General features: G+C 47.8%; 1 protein-coding gene across 1 annotated transcript; it reads right to left on the bottom strand.

The window, feature by feature from the left end:
* Positions 1 to 496: 496 nt before the first annotated feature.
* LOC132894921 (heat shock protein beta-11-like) lies at positions 497 to 1422 on the bottom strand. Its single transcript, XM_060935057.1, has one exon. It carries the CDS (start codon positions 1359 to 1361, stop codon positions 729 to 731), a length of 633 nt encoding a protein of 210 aa, XP_060791040.1. The 5' UTR covers positions 1362 to 1422; the 3' UTR covers positions 497 to 728.
* Between the last annotated feature and the right edge of the window lie 12437 nt (positions 1423 to 13859).

The following is a 13859-nucleotide window of genomic DNA, read 5'->3' on the forward strand; positions in this document are numbered from 1 at the left end:
TTTGGGGAAAATTAATATATGCTAATTATGCTTTATTTTATTAGGCCATTTTTGATGCAACGTATAGTTTTCATTGTCTTCAAAAGTTTTTCAAGGTTTTAGTCTACTGCCCTTGAGAATATTTAGTATTTCTATTATTCACTGAAAGCCAGTCAAACTTTCTAATTTCCTGAAATATCTCATATAAAAGGGGGTCATTCTGATAAAGGATGCTGTGAGTTCTTGGGTTTTGTTCATCTTTTTGGGTGAACCCTTGAAGAAACCTACAACAAATTGGCTGCTGTTAATGGAACAACAAAAAAAGTAAAGCTCACCTATATAAATTTAAATTGAGACGTTTTTTTAACTGAGACATACAGAATGATGTCTGATGCATAGGTGCAATGTAATTAATGCATTTTAGATATTGTTGGTTCTGTGAGTCTGTTCTCTATTCAAGGCAGGTATGAACTTGTATGCATTTTAAAACAAACCTTAAAAGAAGAATAGAAAGTACTTTGATGAAATACTACTTTAATATTGTACAATATGAATAAGCCAGTTATTCCAGTGAAATGTCTCAACACTGAGGTATTTCCCCACAGGTCCAAATCTAACAAAATCAAATATCTGAACATTGAATCATCATGTTTGTACTGCAGCAAGGAATTGGACACAGTCTCAAAAACATCTACACCATTGGTAATAAGTTATTTCTAAAGTTCCTGGTCATTTATCAGCAGAGTACATTATTGAGACTGATCTCCATTCTTAGAGGAATCTTCCTGGGTCGGCTCTTTCTGTGGTTCTGAACTCTGAGCTGGAGGGCCGTTCACAGCAGGAGTGTATGTAATAGGCACCACTCTCTCCTTTGCCCCAGCAGAGGCCTCCTTAGGTGCCTGAATCTGTAATTGGCCATCATTTAAAGAGCAGGTTACTGCCTCAGGATTCACACCATCAGGAAGGTCAAACTCCTGCCGGAATTCTTGGCATCTGTAGGAGTATGATCCTTTCCCATCATCCTGCTTCTTTTCTGACTTTCCACTAACACGCAGCTTCCTGCCCACTTGTTTTACAGAAAGCTCCTCAGGGGAGAAATCTTTTGTGTCCAGAGTTACTGCAAAGCGGTTGCTTTCTTTGGCCAGCTGGAATGAAATGGGTTTGAACACCGCTGAAGGTGAGGTATGATCGATCTCATCGAAGATCCTCTTGTGGAGGCGCTCCATAAACTCCAAGTTGTGTCGCACCTCCTGCATGTGCCTCATCATCTCTTGTTCGATCTGGAAGATCAGAGGTCTTGTCTCAGGCCAAAGACTCCGCACTGGCCAGTGGAAGTCCATGAATGGGCTGAAAGGAGGCTGAAATGTGCGTGGGCAAAGCATCTTGGATCAGTGGATCAGCGCTGCTGTGCTGTTTCTTGCTCTCTTGTTTGCTCGTCTCAGCTGTCTCGCTGCTTCTGGCTCGGTGCACTCAGTGTGACACTTTTATATCCTGGGGTAGAAAGTTCTAGTGCATTCCAACTTCAGTCATTACGTGTCATCCATGTGCCAGAGTGCTGTGACGACGTACATGCAGTCATACTCCAAAACAAGATGGATGGAAGTGCTTGTGCGATCTAACTGCTACATGCCAGAGGAGTGTCTCCTTGTTCTATTTACAGCACAGTGACAGGCTCTCACAGACACATGCTGGATAGTTTGTCTTGTCATAAAACCACTCTAAACACAGCTGTGACCTATTATTACTCTTATTGTGTCTTTTTTTTCCTATCTCCTGAAGTTAATAAGAAAAAATCAAGCTTGTTACTGAGAAACTGCAATGCGTAAAATCTTCTGCCCTGAAAACTTCAAATTACAGCTTTACCTCTGTGCTGACACTTGAGACTCCTTCCATAAATGTCAAATAAATATCTACTCACATCAAAATCATGAATTGTTACATATTTTCCTTTATTAAATAACAGCATGTGTTGTTTTTTAAATTTTTATTGATAGATTTAAATTATGGTGTGAATGTGAGTGTGAATGGTTGTCTGTGTCTATGTGTCAGCCCTGTGATGACCTGGTGACTTGTCCAGGGTGTACCCCGCCTTTCGCCCGTAGTCAGCTGGGATAGGCTCCAGCTTGCCCACGACCCTGTAGAACAGGATAAAGCGGCTAGAGATAATGAGATGAGATGAGAGATTTAAATTATGTATGTAAACTTGTAAATTATGTATGTAAATGTAGTGCATGACAAGTGTATCATGACAAATTCTGATGGATTCAAATGAATGAGGGTGCTGTGGAAAGATTTAATCTAGATTGAAATATAATACCCTTAAGTTGAATTTGGTCTGTACTTTTTCCACCCAAATCATCACATAGACTACAATGCTTGGTATAGCCTACTATATTATTTAATATTTCAAATGATCACAGTGGGGCAGCATGGTGGTGTAATGGCTAGCACTGTCACCTCACAGCAAAAAGGTTCTGGGTTCAAGCCCAGTGGCCGACAGGGGCCTTTCTGTGTGGAGTTTGCATGTTCTCCCTGTGTCTGCATGGGTTTCCTCTGGGTGCTCCGGTTTCCCCCACAGTCCAAAGACATGCAGGTTAGGCGAATTGGTGACTCTAAATTGACCGTAGGTGTGAATGGTTGTTTGTGTCTGTGTCAGCCCTGCGATGACCTGGCGACTTGTTCAGGGTGTACCCTGCCTCTCGCCCATAGTCAGCTGGGATAGGCTCCAGCTTGCCTGTGACCCTGCACAGGATAAGCGGTTACGGATAATGGATGGATGATCACAGTGTGTCATAAATATCTTATGGCCTACTTCTCAATGTCAGGATGGAAATTCCCAACCATTTCCATTCATAATGTTTGTCATGTGCTTAAATTTAGTCAGAGTTTCACAGCATGCTCTCCATTCAAGGACTGTTTATCAGCCCACATTCATACCAGACACCTTATACCTTCTTTAAAAATAACAACTGAACACTATTCCTACTGTTTTGGTTTTCAATCCTAAGCATCACAGGATTTTGTTGAATAGATCATAATCAGATGGGGAAAAATACAGTGAAAAGATAACCTGAAGGAAAAAGTAGAATATAATATGGATATTTATAGCACAGTACTGTTTTATTCTGGATTCTGATTGGTCAGACCATGTTGATTCATTTTCTATAACAGCAGCTCTGACAGTAGGGCAGCTTCAAATCACAGGCTTTTATTTATCCACTGGTTCTAATGTTTCTCTAGTGACAGTAGTTCCACAACATTAAAATGTAAAAATAGGAATAAAATGCTTTGGGATGCATAATAGGAAAATAAAGAGCTTTGGGATGGTAACAGTAACTATGCTTCCTCACACTTCCCTGTCACCATTTATTTTCCCATCACAGCATGACATGAAGTGTTTTCTTCCTTACATATTCTATGTAAGGATACTACTCTGGTTATTTTAGAAGTATTAAAGTGGAAGTTTCTCAGCATGCCATCAGACACCATATGGCCACATCCTTAAAAATAAGTGTAAAATAAGGTTAGTAAAATGCTGTTTAAATTGCTAAGTGTTCTATCACAGAGATTCATAAAATAGCTGACTATTTTATGAACCCCGAGGCGTTCCTCACGTTGTTCGAGCAGGTCGCCGAAGCCTCGTGGTGGCCGATGGAGCAGCGCGCGGTGCGCCTCCTCCCCCTCCTGACGGGAGAGGCGCAGTTAGCCGCACTACAGCTCCCCGCCGACCGCCGGCTGGCCTACGCCGACCTTCGCCGGGCTGTCCTCCAGCGCGTGGGGCACACGCCGGAGCAGCAGCGCCAGCGCTTCCATGCGCTGCGCTTGGAGGAAGTCGGCAGCCCGTTCGCGTTTGGCCAGCAGCTCCGGGACGCCTGCTGGCGGTGGCTGAGGGCCGAAGATCGCGACGCCGAGGGAATCATCGACCAGGTGGCGCTGGAACAGTTCATCGCCCGCCTACCCGCCGGAACCGCGGAGTGGGTCTAGTGCCACCGCCCGGCATCGCTGGATCAGGCCGTAGGACTGGCGGAGGATCATCTGGCAGCTGTCCTGGCAGCAGGACAGCAGATGACATCATCTCTTCTCTCCTCTTCTCTCTCTCTCTCTCTCTCTCTCTCTCCCCCTCCTCCTGTGTCCTGTCCTCGCCCCATTCCCCCACCGCGGAGGCGGGGGCCGGCACCACCCCAGCCGGCCCGCCGCACCCACGGTGCCCTCCCGTTTCTCCCTTCTGTGTCTGTCTCTCCCCCACCTCAGGTGAGTGAGCCCCAGGTCACCGGTGCAGAGGGAAAGCCCAGGCCGGTTTGCTGGCGCTGCGGGGAACCGGGCCACCCTCAACAGCAGTGCACAGCAATGGAAGTGGGCGCGGTGGTTTGGATCCCCGATGCGCCAGAGGCCGCCCTCGATCGGGCCGGAGCGTATCGCATACCGGTGAGTATCCAAGGGGCTACATATCAGGTGTTGGTGGATTCTGGTTGTAATCAGACCTCAATTCGCCAAAGCCTGGTTCAAAACAAGGCATTGGGGGGAGCACAAGGGGTGAAGGTGTTGTGTGTGCATGGGGATGTTCACCGCTACCCTTTGGTGTCGGTCCACATTATTTTCAGAGGGGAAAAATTTATAGTGAAGGCGGCGGTTAATCCTCGCCTTACCCACTCTTTAATTTTGGGGACTGATTGGCCGGGATTTCGGGGTTTAATGACGCGCCTAGTAGAGAGTGGGTCCTGCCAGTTGACAGGGGGAGGTCCCGGTGTCGCTTTGGTGGGAGCAGCTGTCACAGAGCCGTCTACGTCATCTCCGTGTCAGAGTGAGGAGCCGCCGGCTCCTCCTCTCTCTATTGGGGAATCCCTCGCGGATTTTCCATTAGAGCAGTCACGAGACAAGACTCTGCGGCATGCGTTTGACCAAGTGAGAGTAATCGATGGTCAAACGCTCCCGCCGAACGCCACCCCGTCCTTCCCCTACTTCGCGATTATGAAGGATAGATTATACCGAGTGATGCAGGACACTCAAACTAAAGAGCGAGTCACGCAGCTTTTGATTCCAAAGAGCCGCCGGGAATTGGTATTCCAGGCGGCTCACTTTAATCCCATGGCTGGACACTTAGGGCAGGATAAAACACTAGCCCGAATAATGGCCCGATTCTATTGGCCGGGGATTCGCGGCGATGTCCGTAGGTGGTGTACGGCATGCCGCAAATGCCAGTTAGTAAATCCAGCGGCCATTTCAAAAGCACCTTTGCGCCCTCTACCGTTAATCGAGACCCCGTTTGAAAGAATTGGGATGGATCTCGTCGGGCCATTAGATCGGTCAGCACGAGGGTACCGCTTTATATTAGTTCTGGTGGACTATGCAACACGATACCCGGAAGCAGTGCCTCTGCGCAATATCTCAGCATGCAGTATTGCAGAGGCACTCTTCCGCATCATCTCCTGAGTTGGAATCCCGAAAGAGATTCTGACTGACCAAGGCACAACGTTTATGTCACGAACACTGCGCGAACTGTATGGGTTATTGGGGATTAAGCCGATCCGCACCAGCGTATATCACCCACAAATGGACGGTTTAGTGGAACGGTTCAACCGCACCCTCAAAAATATTATTAAGAAATTCGTAAGTGAGGACGCACGTAATTGGGATAAGTGGCTCGAACCCTTGCTGTTCTCAGTGCGAGAGGTCCCCCAAGCCTCCACGGGGTTCTCCCCGTTCAAATTATTATATGGGCGTAAGCCGCGTGGCATCCTGGACGTGCTGCGGGAAAATTGGGAGGAGGGACCTTCACAAAGTAAGAACGAAATTCAGTATGTTATGGACCTGCGCGCAAAACTCCACAAGCTCACCCACCTAACTCAGGAGAATTTGCGGCAGGCCCAGGAACGGCAAGCCCGCCTGTACAACAAGGGTACGCGCCTTAGGGAGTTCACACCGGGAGATAAAGTACTCGTACTGTTGCCCACGTCGAGCTCCAAATTGATCGCCAAGTGGCAAGGACCCTTTGAGGTCACACGGCGAGTCGGGGACGTTGACTATGAGGTGAGGCGAACAGACAGGGGTGGGGCGCTACAGATCTACCACCTCAATCTGCTGAAACTCTGGAACGAGGAGGTCCCCGTGGCGTTGGTGTCAGTAGTTCCGGAGAAGGCGGAGCTGGGGTCGGAGGTTCAAAAAGGGACATTGGCATCACGTACCTCTCCGGTCCCCTGTGGAGACCACCTCTCCCCGACCCAACTCACGGAGGTCGCCCAGTTGCAGGCCGAGTTTTCGGATGTGTTCTCGCCCCTGCCCGGTCGCACAAACCTCATAGAACACCACATAGAGATGCCCCCGGGGGTGGTAGTGCGTAGCCGCCCTTACAGGCTACCCGAACACAAAAAAAAGGTGGTTCGGGAAGGACTTCAGGCCATGCTGGAAATGGGCATCGTTGAGGAGTCCCACAGTGACTGGAGCAGCCCGGTGGTCTTGGTTCCCAAGGCCGACGGCTCGGTCCGGTTCTGTGTGGACTATAGAAAAGTCAACGCGGTGTCTAAATTCGACGCGTACCCAATGCCTCGTATTGATGAGCTGCTCGATCGACTAGGCACGGCTCGCTTTTACTCGACACTGGATTTGACGAAGCGATATTGGCAGATCCCCTTGACTCCATTATCCCGGGAGAAAACGGCCTTTTCCACACCGTTCGGCTTACACCAGTTCGTCACACTTCCGTTTGGGCTGTTTGGGGCACCCGCTACGTTTCAGCGGCTGATGGACAGGGTCCTCCGGCCCCATGCCACCTATGCGGCCGCGTATTTAGACGATATTATCATTTATAGTAATGACTGGCAGCGGCACCTGCAACACCTGAGGGCCGTCCTTAGGTCGTTGAGGTGGGCGGGACTCACGGCCAACCCAAAGAAGTGTGCGATTGGGCGGGTGGAAGTACGGTATCTGGGCTTCCACTTGGGCAATGGGCAGGTGCGTCCCCAAATTAATAAGACAGCAGCGATTGCGGCCTGCCCGAGGCCCAAGACCAAAAAGGGGGTGAGACAGTTCCTGGGGCTGGCTGGCTACTATCATAGGTTTATACCTAATTATTCGGACGTCACCAGCCCACTGACTGACCTCACTAAAAAGGGGGCACCAGATCTGGTCCAGTGGACGGAGCAGTGTCAGCGGGCTTTCTCTGAGGTAAAGGCTGCACTGTGTGGGGGGCCACTTTTACACTCCCCTGACTTCTCTCTCCCTTTTATGTTACAGACGGATGCGTCGGACAGAGGGCTGGGGGCCGTTTTGTCCCAGCAGGTGGAGGGGGAGGACCGCCCGGTCCTTTACATCAGTCGGAAGCTGTCAGTGCGGGAGGGGCGCTACAGCACTATTGAGAAGGAGTGCCTGGCGTTCAAGTGGGTGGTCCTCGTCCTCCGTTACTACCTGCTGGGGTGCCCTTTCACCCTCTGTTCGGACCACGCGCCCCTCCAGTGGCTCCACCGCATGAAGGATGCCAACGCGCGGATCACCCGTTGGTATCTGGCACTCCAACCCTTCAACTTCAAGGTGGTCCACAGGCCGGGGGCGCAGATGGTCGTGGCGGACTTCCTCTCCCGTCAAGGGGGGGGGGGGGAGTCGGCTGCAGGCCGGACGGGCGCCCGGCCTGAGTCGGGCGGTGGGGGTATGTGGCAGCGGGGGCGTGGTCAAGTGCCGGTCTGTGACAGGAGGGCAGAGTCAGGGAAGGTAAGTGGCAGAATCACTTCACCTGAGAGCAATTAACCTGTGTTTGTGTGTCTTTCCAGTGACCGCGCCCTATATGAGGAGGGAGAGCAAGAGCGGAAGTGGCTCATCCCTGAACCAGACGCCGGTTGTGTGTGTCTGTCTGTGCGAGAGCAATTATTGTTGTACTGAAAAGTGTGGCAATAAAGCCAAGTATTAAACCTGATCTCTGTCCTGCCATCCTCTGTGCTCCACCCACACATAGGGAACTCCTACAGACACATTTTTCATAATTTTGCTCTGTACACCACCACAATAGATTTGAAATGAAGCAATCAATATGTGATTGAAGTGTTGACATTCAGCTTTAATTAAAGGGGTTTAACCAAATCGTCCTTCCATGTTCACAGGTTCAAAAGTAATTGGACAATTGACTGATAAGCAGTTTCAGGTCTCATGGGAGAGCTCATGGGAACTCTCAAGAGGTATCAGTGCGCCTAAAAGAGGCCATCATTAGATTGGGAAAAAAACAGACTGTGGCAGTGGGGGTGTGGTTGAGTGTCGGCTGCGAACGGCGAGGAGGCAGGTTGAACCAGCAGGTAATGTGATAACGTGCACCTGTGTCAAATTACTGGCTGTCTGTTAACCTGTGTTGATGTGTGTCTTTCAGTCAGTCAAGAATGAGAGAGAGAGCAGCATCACCCCATGTGTGTGCATGTTTCTGTGTTGAGCTGTCACTGAAAAGTGTGCTAAATAAAAGAACTCACCTGTTCTGAAGGTTTGTTTCCAGCTCCTCTGTTTCCCCACAAGTCCAAGAGTTGTTACACTGGTGCCGAAACCCAGGACTGAGGAACAAACGCCACCATGGGATCTGAACCAGTTAGAGAGCTCTTCCAAATACTTGCCGATGACCTCCAGCACCAGCAGCATGTCCTCATCGTGCTCACGGTAGATCAGGGCTGGCACTTCCAGGCTCTGCTCGAAGCCCAGGCAGAGGACCGGCAGGTGATACGGAGCTCGAGCCAGTCTGCGGGTGTTCCAGTGGTCGTTCCTGTGGCCAGCGTACCCATCCAGCTGGTGAAGATGGGGATGTACACGTTGAATGACCCCAATGCCTTCCTTGAGCTCTTTGAACATGTCACGGAGGCAAGCTCATGGCCAACCTCTCAGTGGGCGGCTTGACTACTGCCGCTTCTGTCGGGGAAAGCGTGGCTCGACAGCTCCCGGTCACCAACATGCTGGTGTACCCCCACCTGAAGCAAGCCATCATACAGTGGATCGGCTGCAGCCCCAAAGAGCAGCGCTCGCTGGCTTACGGCAAAGTGGGCCGGCCGTTCATGTTCACACAACAGCTCCAGGATGCCTGCTGGCAGTGGCTGTTGGCTGGCGAGTGTGACGTTGAATCCATCATCGAACGAGTGACACTGGAGTAGTTCATTGCCCAGCTGCCGGAATGGAACGTCAATGTGGATCTGGTGTCACTGACCGATGTAGCTGGAGGAGGCGGTCTGACTGGCCAAGGATCATCTGATGATGTACAGTGGTGCTTGAAAGTTTGTGAACCCTTTAGAATTTTCTATATTTCTGCATAAATATGACCTAAAACATCATCAGATTTTCACACAAGTCCTGAAAGTAGATAAAGAGAACCCAGTTAAACAAATGAAACAAAATTATGATACTTGGTCTTTTATTTATTATGGAAAATGATCCAATATTACATATCTGTGAGTGGCAAAAGTATGTGAACGTCTAGGATTAGCAGTTAATTTGAAGGTGAACTTAGAGTCAGGTGTTTTCAATCAATGGGATGACAATCAGGTGTGAGTGGGCACCCTGTTTTATTTAAAGAACAGGTATCTATCAAAGTCTGATCTTCACAACACATGTTTGTGGAAGTGTATCATGGCACGAACAAAGGAGATTCCTGAGGACCTCAGAAAAAGCGTTGTTGATGCTCATCAGGCTGGAAAAGGTGACAAAACCATCTCTAAAGAGTTTGGACTCCACCAATCCACAGTCAGACAGATTGTGTACAAATGGAGGAGATTCAAGATCATTGTTATCCTCCCCAGGAGTGATCAACCAACAAAGCTCACTCCAAGAGCAAGGCGTGTAATAGTCGGCGAGGTCACAAAAGACCCCAGGCTAACTTCTAAGCAACTGAAGGCCTCTCTCACATTGGCTAATGTTAATGTTCATGAGTCCACCATCAGGAGAAGACTGAACAACAATGGTGTGTATGGCAGGGTTGCAAGGAGAAAGCCACTACTCTCCAAAAAGAACATTGCTGCTCATCTGCAGTTTGCTAAAGATCACGTGGACAAGCCAGAAGACTATTGGAAAAATGTTTTATGGACAGATGAGACCAAAATAGAACTTTTTGGTTTAAATGAGAAGTGTTATGTTTGGAGAAAGGAAAACACTGCATTCCAGCATAAGAACCTTATCCCATCAGTGAAACATGGTGGTGGTAGTATCATGGTTTGGGCCTGTTTTGCTGCATCTGGGCCAGGATGGCTTGCCATCATTGATGGAACAATGAATTCTGAATTATACCAGTGAATTCTAAAGGAAAATGTCAGGACTTCTGTTCATGAACTGAATCTCAAGAGAAGGTGGGTCATGCAGCAAGACAACAACCCTAAGCACACAAGTCGTTTTACCAAAGAATGGTTAAAGAAGAATAAAGTTAATGTTTTGGAATGGCCAAGTCAAAATCCTGACCTTAGTCCAATCGAAATGTTGTGGAAGGACCTGAAGCGAGCAGTTCATGTGAGGAAACCCACCAACATCCCAGAGTTGAAGCTGTTCTGTATGGAGGAATGGGCTAAAATTCCTCCAAGCCAGTGTGCAGGACTGATCAACAGTTACCAGAAATGTTTAGTTGCAGTTATTGCTGCACAAGGGGGTCACACCAGATACTGAAAGCAAAGGTTCACATCCTTTTGTCACTCACAGATATGTAATATTGGATCATTTTCCTCAATAAATAAATGGCCAAGTATAATAGTTTTGTCTCATTTGTTTAACTAGGTTCTCTTTATCTACTTTTAGGACTTGTGTGAAAATCTGATGATGTTTTAGGTCATATTTATGCAGAAATATTGAAAATTCTAAAGGGTTCACAAACTTTCAAGCACCACTGTACACAAATATCTGCTGATGCCCATCACTATCCATTTCCGGAGAGAAAATCATAGCATAGAGGCTGTGGTTATGATTAGTCCGAGCCTCACTCACCCACTGATCCTGGGAACTGATTGGCCGGGGTTTAAAACATTAATGAAACAAATAATAGTGGGTGAGTAACCTGTGGTAGCACATCACGGGAGGAATCCAGTCACAACGTTGGCTGGGGAGGCGGTCTCGGGCACATCCACGTCATGATGACACAGCTTCGGGAGAGACCCCCCTCCCTCTCTGGGGAATGCCTTAGGGGACTTCCCATTGGAGCAGGCACATGATGAATCTCTGAGACATGCCTTTGACCAAGTGAAAGTAATTGATGGCCAAATTCTCCAGCCTAACATTGGGCTTTCCTTGCCATACTTTTGTATAATTAAGGATTGACTGTACTGAGTGATGCAGGACACTCAAGTGAAAGAAAAGATGACATAGTTGTTGGTCCTGAAAAGCCTCAGGAAACTTTTATTCCATGCGGCTCATCATAATCCTCTGGCTGGGCATTTGGGGCAGGATAAAACACCGAATCGTCTCATGACCCATTTCAATTGGCCAGGGATTCGTGCTGATGTCTGCAGGTGATGTGCGGCATGTCACAAATGCCAGCTGGTAAATCCAGCGACCACACCAAAAGTGCTTCTAAATTTCATGAATAATTTTGTGCACCTCCTTCTCCCCATGCCCTCGTGAACCAGCACGGGCACAGCCCAGTAGGACCATGCCTCGGGATGTTATTCATCCCTATGCGAGCTCACCTCCGCGCCTTAAGTTTCCATATGATTCACTGCTCCAGTGGGCCTTTAAAAATTCATAACCCGGCCACCAGAGGTCCCAGCGAAGCCAAATTTTGCATGCACCTCCCTCTACGCCATCCCCTACTAACCAGTATGGGCACGGCCTGCTAGGGCTGCGCCTCAGGACGTTATTCACCACCATGCGAGCTCTGCTCCTCACTGTGTGCTTTAATGCGAGCCATGGCTCCAGGCGGACTTTAAAAATTCATAACTCACCCTGGGAAACTCACAGTTGGCCAACTTTTTGTATTGCATTTCTGAGCGATACACTGGATTAGCAATTCTTCAAAATTGGGTCGCATTTTGCGATGCAATACCGGCTATCTTGAACACTTTATATTATATGGACACATCCACAAAACGCAGCTTAATAAAAAGAATTTTAATTTTGAAATGGTTCACCATGTTGACAACACGCTTCTAGGCAGCGTTAAAATGTCAGCTGGGAGTGACGTCATCGGCGTGAAATATCAAGAATTTATTATACATATAGGACACTTTTTCCATGGAATAAAAAGCATGTAATCTAGTCCCTTTTAGGGGATTTCATTCATTTGGTTCGATAGTATGTAATATTGTTTGCATATTCCTTATCACTTACGTGTATTATGCCACTCTGCCCAATGGAGAATGAGGGTTGAATATGGTTTATGACATTTGCGTGGTTGTCAAGACAGCATGATGTCACACGTCAGAGCTGATGCAACTATCCAATAAGAAACTTTTCTGTTGCGTTGTGCATGCGTAGAACCATTTCTTTGTTTGTGGGGAAAGAGAAAGACTAGGCTAATCCAGTGCTAGGATTAGCTAGGATTATAATTAAGCACTAAATAAATAAACTGAAAACTGAAACTAAAGACACACTGAACACCCGAAAGGCTACCAAACCTTCATTATATATTCTTCATACATATTTACAAGCAGTGGTGAACCGTTACTATTAGAGCTGGGACTTTAGCTCAGCCAAAACTTAGCGAGACACACCAAAAAAGCAACAGGGCAAAGGATTTTGCAAGGGATTAGCAGCAGGGTGCCAGGTAGCTCCATTGTGTGTAGTTGTCAATGTTAATTTTAAAAGTAACTAAGTAAATTACATCAGAAAATGAATACTTAAGTCTGAGTGAAAAATACTGTGGCAAGCGTGTGTGGAAGAAGAGTCTGGAGACAGAAATCTTAGGCTACGTTTACATTAGACCGTATCTGTCTCGTTTTCTTCGCGGATGCACTGTCCGTTTACATTAAACCCCCTGGAAAAGCCAGGAAACGGGAATCCGCCAGCGTCCACGTATTCAATCTAGATCGTATCTGGTCCGGTGCTGTGTAAACATTCAGAATACGCGAATACGCTGTGCTGAGCTCTAGCTGGCGTCTCATTGGACAACATCACTGTGACATCCACCTTCCTGATTCGCTGGCGTTGGTCATGTGACGCGACTGCTGAAAAACGGCGTGGACTTCCGCCTTGTATCACCTTTCATTAAAGAGTATAAAAGTATGAAAATACTGCAAATACTGATGCAAATACTGCCCATTGTGTAGTTATGATTGTCTTTAGGCTTGCCATCCTTCCACTTGCAAGTAATAAGTGATCTGCGCTGGGATCACACACACAGCGGCTCAGTCCCGAATCGTGGCTTGTTCACTTCACTCGCGCGCTGTGTGAGCTGCGCAGGGCCGGAGTGCACACCCTCCAGAGGGCACTCGCTGTTCAGGGCGGAGTGATTTGGAGCGCAGGATGCCTGCGGAGCCGAGCGTATCCGCGTATTGGCGTTGCTATGTGCACGGCTAACGGTTTTAGTGTAAACGCGAATCGTTTTAAGAACATTAATCTGATGATCCGCTGATTCGACGTAATGTAAACGTAGCCTTAGTTTCTCGGTTGTTAGCTTGTGCTACTTGCTCTCAATAACACTGGCTTGACTGCTTTATTAGCATTTGCTAACACTACTGATGAACGCTGCACCAGCTGGAAGGTGACTCCGCTGCCACGCTGACAGTGTTGACTCACAGTTAAGCTCACATTGGCCTTCGAGAAGGCCTAGTGTGATACATTTTTGGTCCCTGTCACTATAAATCAAAATCTGATTGGTTACTTCATCTGTCACTTCCTACATAAACATACACTGTTGTCCTGTGTGGGTGCAATCAGTTAATTATTGAAATTAAGTGATCAATCTCGCTAAATCAGTCTCATTAAATTTGAAGGTTAGTAATTAAAATGAA

This window comes from Neoarius graeffei, chromosome 12 (assembly GCF_027579695.1).
Source record: "Neoarius graeffei isolate fNeoGra1 chromosome 12, fNeoGra1.pri, whole genome shotgun sequence".
Taxonomy (NCBI): Eukaryota; Metazoa; Chordata; class Actinopteri; order Siluriformes; family Ariidae; genus Neoarius; species Neoarius graeffei.

Bases quoted from the DNA above. Each gene is read 5' to 3' on its own strand.
- LOC132894921 (XM_060935057.1), bottom strand. From the start codon at position 1,361: ATGCTTTGCCCACGCACATTTCAGCCTCCTTTCAGCCCATTCATGGAC.